The following is a 14141-nucleotide window of genomic DNA, read 5'->3' as shown; positions in this document are numbered from 1 at the left end:
TCTTTTTCCCTCTTTCTGTCTTCTTCTCCAGATGGTCCTGATCTTGAAGATGACCCATCCTGTTCTTGGCCAGCATCATCTCCCTCCAGTAAGGATCAGACCTCTCCAGGACACTGCGAGGACTATGATTTTGGCGAGGAGGAAGGGGGCCCTGGCCTGCCATACCCATGCCAGTTCTGTGACAAGTCCTTCAGTCGCTTAAGTTTCCTCAAGCGTCACGAACAAAGTCACGGTGATAAACTCCCTTTCAGCTGTACCTTTTGCAGCCGCCTCTTTAAGCACAAGCGCAGCCGAGATCGACACGTGAAGCTCCACACCGGCGATAAGAAGTACCACTGTGGAGAGTGTGACTCTGCCTTCTCCCGCAGTGATCACCTCAAAATCCACATGAAAACTCACGCCTCCAACAAACCCCACAAGTGCCCTGTGTGCCGCCGCGGCTTCCTTTCCTCCAGCTCTCTCCATGGCCACATGCAAGTACACGAAAGGGGCAAAGATGGCAGCAGCTCCAGCCTGTCTAGAGCTGATGAATGGAAGCTGAAAGAAACACGCAAATGCGGCCGTTGTGAGGAGGGCTTTGATGTTCCAGAAGAGCTCCAGAGGCACATCGCCGAGTGCCACCCGGAGTGCTCTCCATCAGAGGATGGAGGCCTGGGTGCCACCCTGCAGTGCATCTACTGCCATGAGCCCTTCAGTGATGAGGGCACCCTGCTGACCCACATTGACCAGGCCCACAGCCGAGACAGGAAGGGCCACACCTGTGCTATCTGCTCAGAGCACTTTCTCTCTGTTGAGGACCTCTATGCTCACATGGACATCCACCAGCTCCCTGAATCGAGTAACCATAGTAACAGCCCTTCCTTGCTAACAGTGGGCTACACTTCTGTCTCTAGCACCACTCCTGACTCCAACCTCTCTGTCGACAGCTCCACAATGGTGGAGACTGCGCCACCTGTGCCCAAGACAAGGGGCAGGAGAAAGAGGGCTGCTCAGAACACATCAGACATGGGAGGACGTTCCTCCAAACAGCCTAAGGTCTCCTACAGTTGCATCTACTGCAACAAGCAAGTATTCTCCAGTTTGGCTGTGCTTCAAATTCACCTGCGAACCATGCATCTGGACAAGCCAGAGCAGGCTCATACTTGCCAGTTTTGTTTGGAGGTTCTGCCCTCTTTACTAAATCTAAATGAACATCTTAAGCAGGTCCACAATGCAGAAGACCATGCTGCCCTGTTAGCCAGCTTGCCTGATGCCCTCCTTCAGTGTAACTTCTGCCCTGAGGCGTTGAGTGACCTCAATGCACTCCAGGAACACATCCGCTGCTCCCATGGCTTTCCTAGTCCTGTGGCCAAGGAGAGCAATGCCTTCTTCTGCCCCCAATGCTTCATGGGCTTCTTGACAGAGGCTACCTTGGAGGAGCATGTTCGTCAGACTCACTGTGATGGGGGAAGCCTGCGCTTTGACTCCCCCCTGGCTGTAACTCCCAAGGAGCCTATAGTTGAAGTGTACTCCTGTTCATACTGCACCAATTCCCCCATATTCAACAGTGTTCTGAAGCTCAACAAGCACATCAAGGAGAATCACAAGAACATTCCACTGGCACTGAACTACATGAACAATGGAAAGAAATCCCTGCGCACTCTCAGCCCCTCTTCTCCAATATCTGTGGAACCAACCATGCTGAAACAAGGCAGCTCAGCCTCACGCACTGCAAGTGAGTTCATATGTAACCAGTGTGGCGCCAAGTATACCAGCTTGGACCTTTTCCAGACTCACCTAAAAACTCACCTGGATGGCTTGCAGCCTCAACTGACCTGCCCACAGTGTAACAAAGAGTTCCCCAACCAAGAGTCCCTGCTAAAGCATGTGACAATCCACTTCACTATTACCTCCACTTATTACATCTGTGAGAGCTGTGACAAGCAATTCACTTCAGTGGATGACCTGCAGAAGCACCTACTCGACATGCATACCTTTGTGTTCTTTCGTTGCACTCTGTGCCAGGAGGTGTTTGACTCAAAGGTGTCTACCCAGCTCCACTTGGCTGTAAAGCACAGCAACGAGAAGAAGGTGTATCGCTGCACCTCCTGCAACTGGGACTTCAGGCATGAGACTGACCTACAGCTACATGTCAAACACAGCCATCTGGAAAGCCAGGGTCGTGCCCATCGCTGCATTTTTTGTGGAGAGTCCTTCGGCACAGAGGTGGAGCTGCAGTGCCACATCACCACCCACAGCAAGAAGTATAACTGTCGCTTCTGCAGTAAGGCCTTCCATGCCATCGTCCTTTTGGAGAAGCATTTGAGGGAGAAACACTGTGTGTTTGAGGGAAAGGCACAGAACTGTGGTGCTAATGGCTCTACTGTAAGTGGTGGGGATGGCCAGCCTAAAGAAGATGCTGAGCTACAAGGTCTCCTAACCAATAGCCACGGTCCAGGGACAGCAGGAGGATCTGTGGTGGAGTCCCAGAACAGCCATGATGGAAGTGAGGAAGAGGTGGACACTGCAGAGCCCATGTATGGGTGTGACATCTGTGGGGCATCTTACACCATGGAGTCACTCCTCACTAACCACCAGTTGAGAGATCACAATATACGCCCTGGTGAGAGTGCCATGATAAAAAGGAAAGCTGAAATGATCAAGGGCAACCACAAGTGTAATGTCTGCTCTCGCACCTTCTTCTCTGAGGCTGGGCTGAGGGAACATATGCAGACCCACCTTGGGCCTGTCAAACACTACATGTGTCCCATCTGTGGGGAGCGCTTCCCTTCCTTACTCACTCTGACTGAGCACAAGGTCACCCATAGCAAGAGTCTGGACACAGGAAGCTGCCGCATTTGTAAGATGCCTCTGCAGAGTGAGGAGGACTTTCTGGAGCACTGCCAGATGCACCCTGACCTGCGGAACTCCCTGACAGGTTTCCGCTGTGTGGTCTGCATGCAGACAGTCACCTCCACATTGGAACTCAAGATCCATGGTACCTTCCACATGCAAAAAACAGGCACCATGTCCACCAACCAACCCATGGGCCGTAGCAATGCCATCTCTCAGAACCAGCACCAACACCATGCTCAGAAACTTTTCAAGTGCGCCTCTTGTCTGAAAGATTTCCGGTCCAAACAAGACCTTGTGAAACTGGACATCAATGGCCTGCCTTACGGACTCTGTGCATCCTGTGTGACAGCAGCTGGCTCTAAGAGCTCAAGCCCAACAGTGAATGGAGGAAGGCAACAACAGCAGGGTGGAGCCACCACTCCAGCAACAACTACAGGCGCATGGGTCCAGGGGGAGAGTCTCAGCCCTGGGGACGGGAAAGGCAAAGCCGTCTCTTTATCATCTTCATCCTCTTCCATATCCTCATCATCCGCTGCCAAGACACGATGCTCCAGCTGCAATGTGAAGTTTGAGTCTGAAGCAGAGTTGCAAAACCACATCCAGACAGTGCATCGGGAACAGGCTGGGGATAGCAACAGCGGGCAGCTCAAAACACCCCAGGTGTCCCCCATGCCTAGAGCAAGTCCCTCACAAACTGAAGAGGTATTGTTAATTAGTGTTGTATTGAATGAGGTTGAATAACTCATAAGAACACGCTGAGGTTCTCAAATTGGATCGTATTGTTATGTTAAATTGGTTAAACAAAAGTGATTTCTAATTTGTAATATTATCTTTTATTCAACATTGACTATAATAATCCTTTTCCTCTCGGTTTTATTTACAGAAGAAGACATACCAGTGCATCAAATGTCAGATGGTGTTCTACAGTGAATGGGACATCCAAGTTCATGTGGCCAACCACATGCTGGGTAGGAGATAGCTCTTTTTTGTGTCATTCATTATGGTCTTTGTTGCACTCCTGCCACAAAGTCATAAAAAACAGTGCTTGTGTAGTATCTTTGTAAATGTGTTTTTCTACATTTCCCAAAGTATTTCTACAATGTAGCATAAATTAAGTCAATGGGGTTTTATGTGTGTGATTTAAATGTTAGAAGGAATAATTTTGTGACTACCATCAATATAATATACAAATCATTAAGGAAAATTCACCCAAATTCACCATAAATATTTGATAATTTTAAAGAAATTTCAGATATAGTGTTTTCATACTTTTTAAAAGGTGAATCACATATCAAGAATTGATGTGATATATGTAATAAAATATTTGACCCTGTCTCATTCAGGCTCACAAGTATCTGGATCACATCACCAAATAGGTGGAATTATTTTAATATTTTGACCATCAACTGCATCCCCAGTGTTGTGCATTTATAAACCCATCATTTTCATTTCCCAATGCATGTGAATGGTATAATACAGTACATGTGCATGCTTGTGGAGAAGAATCTCTCCACTTCAAACCACTCTGTCATGAAGGTAGTTTGAAGTAGGGGATACATACTGTACAGATTATTTAAATATTTAAATACCAAAACTGATTTTATTCAAACTGTATAAATTCCAAATATTATTTCACATTTTTCAAAAAACTCTTCACATTGCTGCCGTACTTTTTTTTCCTTTTTGCTTGTTTATTGTGCCTTTTCACTTAAACACTATATTCAGATGACTGAGATCTGAATAAAACATTTGGTAACATACTTTCATGCTCTCAGCATTTAATGACGTCAAATCAACTGAAAAAATGGATATTTGATTTTACTGCTTTGTCTATCACAAAATTATTCCAAATTTCTCATTTCCTTTCACAAGATTTCTAAACAAAGAGTGCTGGTGTAACACTAACCTACACATTTAAAATTTTCTTTACTTTTGGTTGTCATTTGTATGCAGGCAGAATGATTTTTAGAGAACAGACAATTGGAAAAAAGGGTTTCTTGCCTGCAGTAAGTAGGCGTCTGATTTCCAGTCTCACGTTCCTTTATTCATTCATTTATTCAGCTCGTTTGGCGGCTCTTTCATTACACTGCATTATCTGTTGTCTTCAGTGGGAGAGAGACTCATTGATCTGGAACCAAACCGCCTCTCTGTTTGGGACACGCTTCTAGGCGCAGGTGAATTTAAACACGGTGGGCAATTCTATCAGGGCCGGTAGGCAATTCTATCAGGGACCCACTGTTTGTGCATAAACAATCAGAAGCATGTGATTTGTGATTTTGATGCTGCAGTGTATTTGCAAAGGAGAGAGACGAGCTGGGAGTGTGTAGGTGTGTATTTTGTATTCATCTTTGCGATCTGCTCACCCACTATTCTACTGGGGGTGCCTAATACAGTACCATGCCAGCATTAGTCCTTTCTCTCGCAAAGGCAGGCACGGAGCACACTGGGAGGGTAGAAAACAAACCCCCCTACTGGTTATTTTATGTCTTTCAGCGGCAGAAGCACACAGTTCCCCCATAATAGTGGAATTCAGACAGCTTAAGATAACAGGAGGATAGGTGATTGGGTTATTGTCTGATGTCTTACTTCTCTGATATGCCATTGCTTTGTATTCAACATGATCATGGTTATCATCAGACTCCTCAAAAGGGTTTCTGTTAGATGCATTTTTTTTTGTGATCTGTAAAATATGGAGAAAACAAAACTCATCGTAATAAAAATTTGGTCAAAAGATTAAGTTGCCAAGAAGTGACTGCATTTTGTAAAACAGACAAACAAATAGAGAACTAAATAGAATAAAGAAAAATAAAGAAAATATGTTTAACTGAAAAGCTATAAATAAAAACCAATTCATCAGGTTAGTTGTGTCACAACACTGATATTAATCTACCGGTTTTATATGGCTTCTGAAAAATCCTGTTTTAATGTAGAACAGGGTTCAATTCAATCCATCCTTTCATCTCTGCAAAGCCAATTCAGGCCAAAAACAGAAAAAAATACTCTTTTGGAAAAGGTCTAAATACCTTCTCTACTGAAAAAAATGGACACTTTCTCCTTTTAATGGCCATCTGCACAGGAGAGGGGAAACAGGGGGCTGGGGTCATCTCCGCTCAGCTGTCAGCGTTATTAGCGTAGGTAATGGAGCAGACGCTGGATTCATAGGGGTGTTGTTTTCATCCATGCCCCGCTCCATGGTGTCAGTTCACACTGATAACTCTATATATAGTGGTGTGCCGTGACATAACCATAGTGCTAAGTATATGGAACAACAAAACCTGAGCCTGTCTCACCCAGACAAGTCCATATTAGCTGCCTTTGTAATACAATAGTCTCCCTAAACCAAGTGCACTCAGCCTCCACCATCACCTCACACTAGGCCGAAGTGCTTGTGGCTGCCTCTTCTGTATGACTGCCAGCACATTTTGATGCATGGATATTACACTCAGATGATGACGCCCTAGCTCAGATATAAAGCACAGCTCTGGTGTCCAGCTACTGAGATTTACTATGATAAAGGACGTAAATGAAAGGGAAGGAGGTGGCCATGGATGCAGAGGGGTGTGTTGCAGACCAGCCCCAGCCAAGCCTGTGAACGGCCCCACGTGTCTTAAGATGGAGGCCGCAGCCTGCTAGGGCCCAGATGGATCAGTACACATTTGCTGTACAGCTGGTCGCTCTGTTTGGGGACCTGGTGTGATACTCCTATGGAGAAAAAAATGATATCGCCACCATCCAAGGAGCAATTTAATAGCAGGCCAGAAGACAGCTGGCCACTCTTTAGTTTAGAGTTTTTTTGGCATGGCACACTTACAGAATTGAGGGTGTCCGATTTTTCTCCAGAGACACACAGATTTATACAGCTTTCAGCTGCTGCAGTCACTATCAAACCTTTCACTTCTATTTTTCTTTGAAATTGAAAAACAAATCTGATCATCAGTTCAATTTGCCATCTTGATCGGTAGTAATTACATTGGGAAAAATATTTAGCATTGGTGCTTTCACAAAGTCTTTTTTTTTTTTTTTGAGAGGACCTTTGAAGGTCTTTCATTGACACAAAGGCCTGTTTGGTTTTATCAGCATGCCATCATGCCACCCCATTGCTTCACTTTGACCCCACTGTAAACTATGACATTTGGAGCCTCATGGGGGGCACGTTTGGCCTATTTATCGCACTGTTTCAAATGTCCCTGTGTGGATTTTCAGAGCCCTGACATGTTTTGAAGAACAGTCTGTGTCTTAAAGGGTTTTAAAGGTGAAAATGGTTTTTGCTTTTCTGTTATATCTGCTTTCATCAATTTCTCATCTCACTCGTGTCCATTCCGAGTAGCTACTGCCAGGGTGGCAGTGCTCAGAAGGACAATTGTAAACAAGCAAACCAAACCACATCCCAGAAAGTGTTTTTGGGGTCACCTCTACAGATTTTTTGGGTTGGTGACAACACCAAGCTTGGAGCCAAGTCAGGGAGGAGCCTTCTCTCACAGAGAGGAGCCAGTGGCCTGGTCGGCCCAGGCAGAGGGGGGCACTGGAGGGGTGGAAAGGTTCGGGGGCGGAGAGGGAAAGGCACATTTGCTGTACAGCTGGCCGCTCTGTGTGAAGCAGGCACTGTGGGCCGTTACAGAGCTGGAGAGGAGAGCGAGTGAGAGGCCTTTAGCTCTCTCCTAGTTTTTCCTCCTCCTTTCTGTTCTCTCTTTCGACTTCCCCACTCCCTGTCCACTATCTCTCCATTTTCCTCTGTCTCACCATCTAGCGCTCACATTTTCATATTAAATGAGCTCCAACCTGGCAAAAAACATACTGTGTTGGCTTTTAGTAGGGAAACAGACAGGAGTCACACTTTAGCCGCATTTGAAGTTGAAAGCCTTGTTTTGTTTCTTGCTAAGGGCCGCAAATTATCCTTGACACATATCCTCTTGTCTTGGGCCCCAAGAGCAACTTGGCCAGTGTATGTTGATTACATGGTCTCCATCACTGTCTCTGCCCTGGTGGCAACACATTCACTACTCCATTAAGCTTTTTTTTTCTCCTGGTGCACAAGCAGAATATGTTATTTTTATTCTTTGTTTCTTTTCCTATAATCCTCTTTGATTAGGTATGTCTGATGGTGTTCCCTCAGTTTCTGGGACTCATTCATAGAGAACATACACATGTAATCTGCTAACAAACATGGACAAACACTCCTAATTTGACTCCTAGGGGGCTGGATCAGAGTCAGAACTCAATACACAACACGGAACAGGAACAGGATCAATCTTATGAAATAAATAAGAGAACAGGCTTGGACCAGCCAGTAGAAACAAAGGAAACCATGCGTGCCATATACTGAGTGTGATATCTGCCTGCTTTTATTAATTGGTGATTAATAACACCTCTCTGTTCGTTAGCGCAGTCACCTCCCGTGCAGCCAAGTGTGTTGCTGCTAATATGCAATTATGCGCACCTTACTGCTCATTACATTATACCTCTCCCTGACTAATGTGTCGTCCATGAGGAGAATAGAAAACACAGTGAGCTGCAAAAATGAGCCATCAATAAGATTCTCACATTCACTGTGTTACCTGTCTGGACGGCAAACAAAAAATAAGTTTCTTATAAATTCCTCAATGTAACCAGGAGACTGCATTAAAAGTTTTACAGCATTGCAAAGACTGTTTTGCTCTTCCTGGTGTTTTTGTTGTAAAGCAGAGGTAATTGACATCACCATGGGGATGCTGTGTTGCTAGGCCAGACAAGCTTAGTCTGATGTGGTCCTTATCTATTGATTTTCTTGACATTTCCCCACACCTCACAGACTAGGCCAACATGTGAGAAAATATCTGATGCTCTCAGTTCATACAGCCTGTTTGTACAAACTCTGAGCGAGCACTTGCTGCCCCATGCTGCATTGCAATAGGTAAGTTGGTGTCTCCATGGTGATTTGGGGAAAATACTCATTTGTTGAGTTAATCATTATCAGGCATAAATTACAAACTAAATGCAATTATACAGATTTGTATAATCTGTATTTGAATTTAAGGACATCATCTAGTAAAGGATTCACTGGAGTACTTTGCGAATCCTCCTATGCAAGTCAAGTTGGGAACTTGGGTGACCTGGATAAAGGTAGGCTCTCCCTGTGCTTCTGAGTATGTTTTATTGATACACAGGAGGGATGTCTCCTTTAGAGTGTTAATGCCAACCCTTGTTCTGAAGTGAAGCCCATAAATACTGGATGACCAGAATTAACCTCTGCATTACTCCACCTCCCCATGGTCTCTGAGATGTCACCAAGGCCGTAGGTGCATGCGCACCCCTGGTTTGATGGGGTTGCTTAGCAGTCTGACTGGAGGGGGGCTTATGGGAGTGCAAACAGACAGTCCTGCCTTAGTAAAGGTCAGAGCTGCAACCTACACCTTTCAAATCCCAGTCTGGCCCCGATGGGACCAGGGTTCCAAGCGTGCCTAGGGATGCTTGCGGTAAGGGAGAATTGCGGTGAGAGTGAAGTGAAGTGCTCTACCACTGAACTGCATTGCTTTTAGAGGTTGTCAGCACCAATAGTAGTGTGACAGATCTGATCTAACTTTGTGTAGTGGCTCTTACTTGGTGTGTGTTTGGAATGATAGGCATATTGGGACACCAGTAGCTATCATACGCTACTGAATAGGAAAGAGTTTCAATGTTGTTCTCAAAATTGTTGTTAAGTACGCTTCATAGGTGTAAAGAGGTTTGTGTTAGAATACAAGCAGACCAAAAGAGTACACAAAAAGTTTCAGCTCTCTTTATGGAGCACGACGGTGGTTTTCCAAAGTATCATGTAACGAATGACTATCCTCATCGAACTTTGGCTGTGTGAATGGCAGACAGGGGAGGAGAGGGGAGGGGGATAGGGTTCTGAAAGGCCCCCCAGCGTCAAAGCCTTAATAATCATGTGAGCAGCGCTGGACTTCATTACCCTCCTGTTCGACAGGCCAAGTGCCAGGCTGGATTGCTGGCTGGCTGTGGCAAGGTCAACGGCGGAGGAAAAACCAGTTACTGTGTTACTCTGGAGCGGAATGGAGAGGGGCGGCCATCTGTCAGCTCAGGCCTGCCATACCCGCAGAGCAAATGGACACGGGCGGCCAGAGGAGAGGCCACAGACACCCATAGAGCTAAACCCAGTGAGCATAACACTGAGTCATGGACACAGATCCAGCCAAAGAGATGGGCCTCGGTACCACTAAAACACATATATACACACACATAGCGGAGAAGATAAGGCTATCTCCAAGAAATTTGGCAGCAGGTTGTGTGTGTTTATGCATGTTTGTTTTTAGTGTCAGTGCACTATTGGGCCCCTACTGTTTTGGGTCCAGATGGCAAACCATTTGATAAAAAGTTGATAAAAGTTTTGCTTGGCTTGCCAACGGTAAATGTTTTAATCATCATGTTTCTTTATTAAGACAAACTAAGCGCAAAAAATATAATCTTTGCCTTTAGAACACATTTTATATTTCAGGAGGGGCCGCATACAAACAATGTGGCCATTTGCGGTAAACTCGGATGTCACGCTCTTCCACTCATGTTTTAGTGTTTCACCTTGCTGGCTGTTTGTCTGCGCCTGAGTCGCACCGATCCTCTCTGTGAGGACCTTTATGATGCCTTCTGGCCAATGTGGAAGAACCCTGTGGAATGTTCCAAAGCTCTCTAATAGGTTTCAGGTGCTGCGGGCCACCGGCCAGCCCCCCCACCATCACCCCACTCTGTGTGTCTTGTGCGAAAGGACTCCCTGCTCAACAGTCAAAGCACCACCATTTCTCCTCTAAAAGAGAGAGGGCAGATCTACGAAATGGATACTCATCATTTACTGTAAAATATGTGCTTGTTTTTACAATAGTCAGTTGTTATTCACTCTTCCTTTGCTTCACACTGTGCCTTGTGCATCTCCTTTAACTGATATTTAATTGCTGGTCAAATAAAAGTTTAGAAGTTTCTCTCACACATCTGGTTGAACTTCAGGCAGAAATGCAATTTGCATCTCTACCATCCCACAACTCAGCACAGATAAAGTCCTTCCTTGTTTTCCTCCTGTGCAGAGAGTACCAACCCCCCGGCTTGAGCGTCAACATGCTCCGGAAAACACGGAGATGGTCCTGGGCGATTCCCCTCACATTAATGGAAATCACACAGGAACTCCCTGGATGAAAGCTTTATTAGTTATTAAGGTTTAATGTTGATATCAGTGCTTATATGTTTACTGGAGTGCATGGTGCTGCTGATGTGGAATTGTCAGAGAGCTGCAGATTTAGTAAGGAATTAGTGTACACCCAGGATTTAATTAAGGGGATCTATTTCCATCTTGTTAGAAAGAGATAATGTGAGTACTGCGTGCATCATAGGTTACCATATTAAATGCTGCTTCCTTTAACAGCGTTATATCCACTACAGTCCTGCTTGTAGATTATACAATGGAAATAACATGCCATACTTAGCTGGAAGAATTTTAGCTTTAAGGTAGCTGTAAGCATGCAGGCTCTCATTGTACATAAAATAGTAATATTTCGCTTTCTGTTTTTCCCTTTTCCTATACAAACACACTGATAAAAACACGAGTGTCTTTCATTAGAGGCAAAATGGTCACACTTCCACTCTTTTCATATGTCTTGTTCTATTTCCAGCATGACAGTGGAGTGTGAACACTGAAGCGACATGGCCTCTTTGTCTCTCCATTTGTCCCACCACTGCCTAGAGACATAAACCTTAAGCCACTCACTCTCTGATTAATCTTTAACATTTATAATTACTAATTAAGTTAGTAAGAGACTTTTAATGTAGTCCTCCTTCAATGGGGAGCAGAGAGGACAACAGATCATTAGCTTCAATAATGAACACGGATGAGACAGATAATGGCCTATGATAGGTGAATACTGACAGTTATATTAAATGAGGCAAGTATATGGGAAATACTGTGCACAAGAAGCACTTCATGGATTCAAAGGCACAGGGAGAAAAGGTGGTGAAGTTCTCCACTACGTCCAGTAAGGCCTTAGAGCATGGGGGAAATCGTAGGGATAGTCGTACTTATTAAAACATACTGTATTTCTGTGATACAGTCAAATCTATATTAGCATGCAGTATGTATCATACAAAGTATATCTGCCGTGGAAACTGTGTCGACCCCAGTTTCAAGCACAGATTGTATTTATTCATTCACACTGGTTTCATTTAGTTTTTGGTCTCCCTAATGTCTTAGGTGTATCTCATTATCACATTATTACATTAGTGTCTGCATTATCCTGGTGGCTGTAAGTTGCTGCCCATTAAAAGAGTCATTTCATCTCAGTTTTTTTACCTTAACGACGATGCTACTCTGGCACATTCCGTGAGCCTTCCCACTTTGGGGAAGGTGCTTATGCCATAATGATTATTATCATTAAGAAGATATTAATGTGCTTAGTGTTTGCGACCCAGCTGCTCATCATGGCCTGAGTTCCCTGCCGGGGAGGGAAGAGAGCTGCTGCCAAAACGGACAGTGCACGTAGGCCACCGCCCACCTGTCCAGAGGTTTCAGGGTCGGTGGAGGTCACACCTACCTACCTCCCAGCCCTCTGCTGAACTGGAGGCGGGATGGCTCAGAACATAAAATTGGAGGAGATGAATTGTGCTATCTGTTGTGAAGTGAAAATAAGAAGTGCTACGGAATGAACTCAAGTGATTGTAGGTATCTTCCTCCAATGTCAGCATACATATTAGTTATAGTTATGTTACTTTGCTGTGAGGGGAAATGTATGCTTTCCCTGCAGAGATTCATGCCACATAATTATTCATTGAATTTCAATTTTGTAGCAACAGAGCACTAATTCCATTTTTTGTGTGTGTGTGTGTGTGTGTGTGTGTGTGTGTGTGTGCATGAAATCAGAGTTTTGCAAATACGTTGTTTAGTTTCTTTAATTGTGTTAATCAGACAATAGCAGACTTTCACAGAATCTATGATTCTTTTGTGTCATAGCAGAGGGACAGCAGCAGGATATTGTGTGATGACTCCTGTTTTGAAGCATCATGAACACACAGATAGACAGTGTGGGGCTGAAAGCAGCCTGGCTCAGCATCCTCCAGTCTCTCAGTTTCAGATTGCGGCTTCATTAGGGCTTGGAAAAGAAACCCATGGTTACATTTAATCAAAATCGGTATGGCAGACCCACATAATCAATCACAATCCTTATCCAATATGCTACATTCTGTAACTACCAAGCTGGCTTGGAGAAAAGTCAATTATGGCCCCTCTCTCTGCTCCTCTGCCGGGGTTGCTGTGATATTATACCGTTTCTGCAGTTGTTTTCATTATGCAAACATGGTGTGCATCTCAGACATACAGTTTTTTTCCTATTCATACAGCTTTTTCCTATTTTTCCTTTTTATGCTGCTAGCTCTTGTATGATACATGGACTGGGGCTTTGTCGGGGAGTATGATGTGCCATATCTGGAATAATCAAATTAACTATTAATGATTTTTGCTCTCAAACTAACACTTGTGTTACGCAGTGGACTGCAGTAAGTGATGCTGTTCATATTTCATATATTTTATTTCCATATGGATCTGTTCTCACTGTCTCTCTCTGTATGAAATCGTTCACAGTTTGTTTCCATAGACATTCTACTTTCTCACCCCATATCCCTGAGTACATACTGTGTATGTAAATGCAAACATGCACACACTGACACTAAGACACATGCACGCTCTCACACAAACATTGTAATCGCGCTCACATACTGTACACACACTCATCACTCAACGCATCACTCCTTTTTTTCTCTTTTCCGCGTCTTGTGTGGTTCTTTCTCCCTACCTTTTTACTTCAACGCTCAGCCTTGCGCACAATCAACATGCTCCACATAATACACACAAGCTGGGAAACACACACAAGGTAGCTAGGTTGGTGGGGGCCATGGCTGCAGCTCTTCTGCGCAGTCCCAGAGTGGCTCCCGGGGCTCGGCTGCCAGTTGTTTGCCAGCTTCTCCGGGTGGAATTCATTCAAATTAAAGTGGTGGAATGAGGCCCAAGTCCCAGAATGCCTCGTCCCTCTCCTTCATCAGCATTCCGCCGATGAGAGTAATTAAAGCAGAAATTAATTCTGCTGTAAGCAGAGGAGCCACAGAATAACTGATATTAGAGGCTGGATGATGAATGCTTGGCATCAAGGGAGGTCTCAGGGGAGGAAGGGGAAATTCACAGATCTCTCTTTCTTTCTTTCGTTCTTTCTTTCTTTCGTTCTTTCTTGCTTTCTTTCTTTCTTGCTTTCTTACTGTCTTTATTTTTCTATAATTCCACTTTCCCTCTCTTTTGCTCTATTTGC

General features: G+C 44.6%; 1 protein-coding gene across 6 annotated transcripts in view; it reads left to right on the top strand.

The window, feature by feature from the left end:
- Positions 1-14141, top strand: part of LOC120799282 (zinc finger protein 521-like) — a 90348-nt gene that overhangs the window by 39659 nt on the left and 36548 nt on the right. For all 6 annotated transcript variants that reach the window (XM_040144327.1, XM_040144325.1, XM_040144328.1 and 3 more), the window contains 2 exons: positions 32-3537; positions 3719-3803. In XM_040144327.1, coding sequence (XP_040000261.1) covers positions 388-3537; positions 3719-3803 — 3235 coding nt within the window. In that variant the 5' untranslated portion in view covers positions 32-387. The remainder of the gene's footprint in view (positions 1-31; positions 3538-3718; positions 3804-14141) is intronic.

The sequence above is a fragment of the Xiphias gladius genome, chromosome 14 (assembly GCF_016859285.1).
Source record: "Xiphias gladius isolate SHS-SW01 ecotype Sanya breed wild chromosome 14, ASM1685928v1, whole genome shotgun sequence".
NCBI lineage: Eukaryota > Metazoa > Chordata > Actinopteri > Istiophoriformes > Xiphiidae > Xiphias > Xiphias gladius.
The sequence above is the reverse complement of the archived record's forward strand: the minus strand, read 5'-3'. Positions and strand labels throughout refer to the sequence as shown.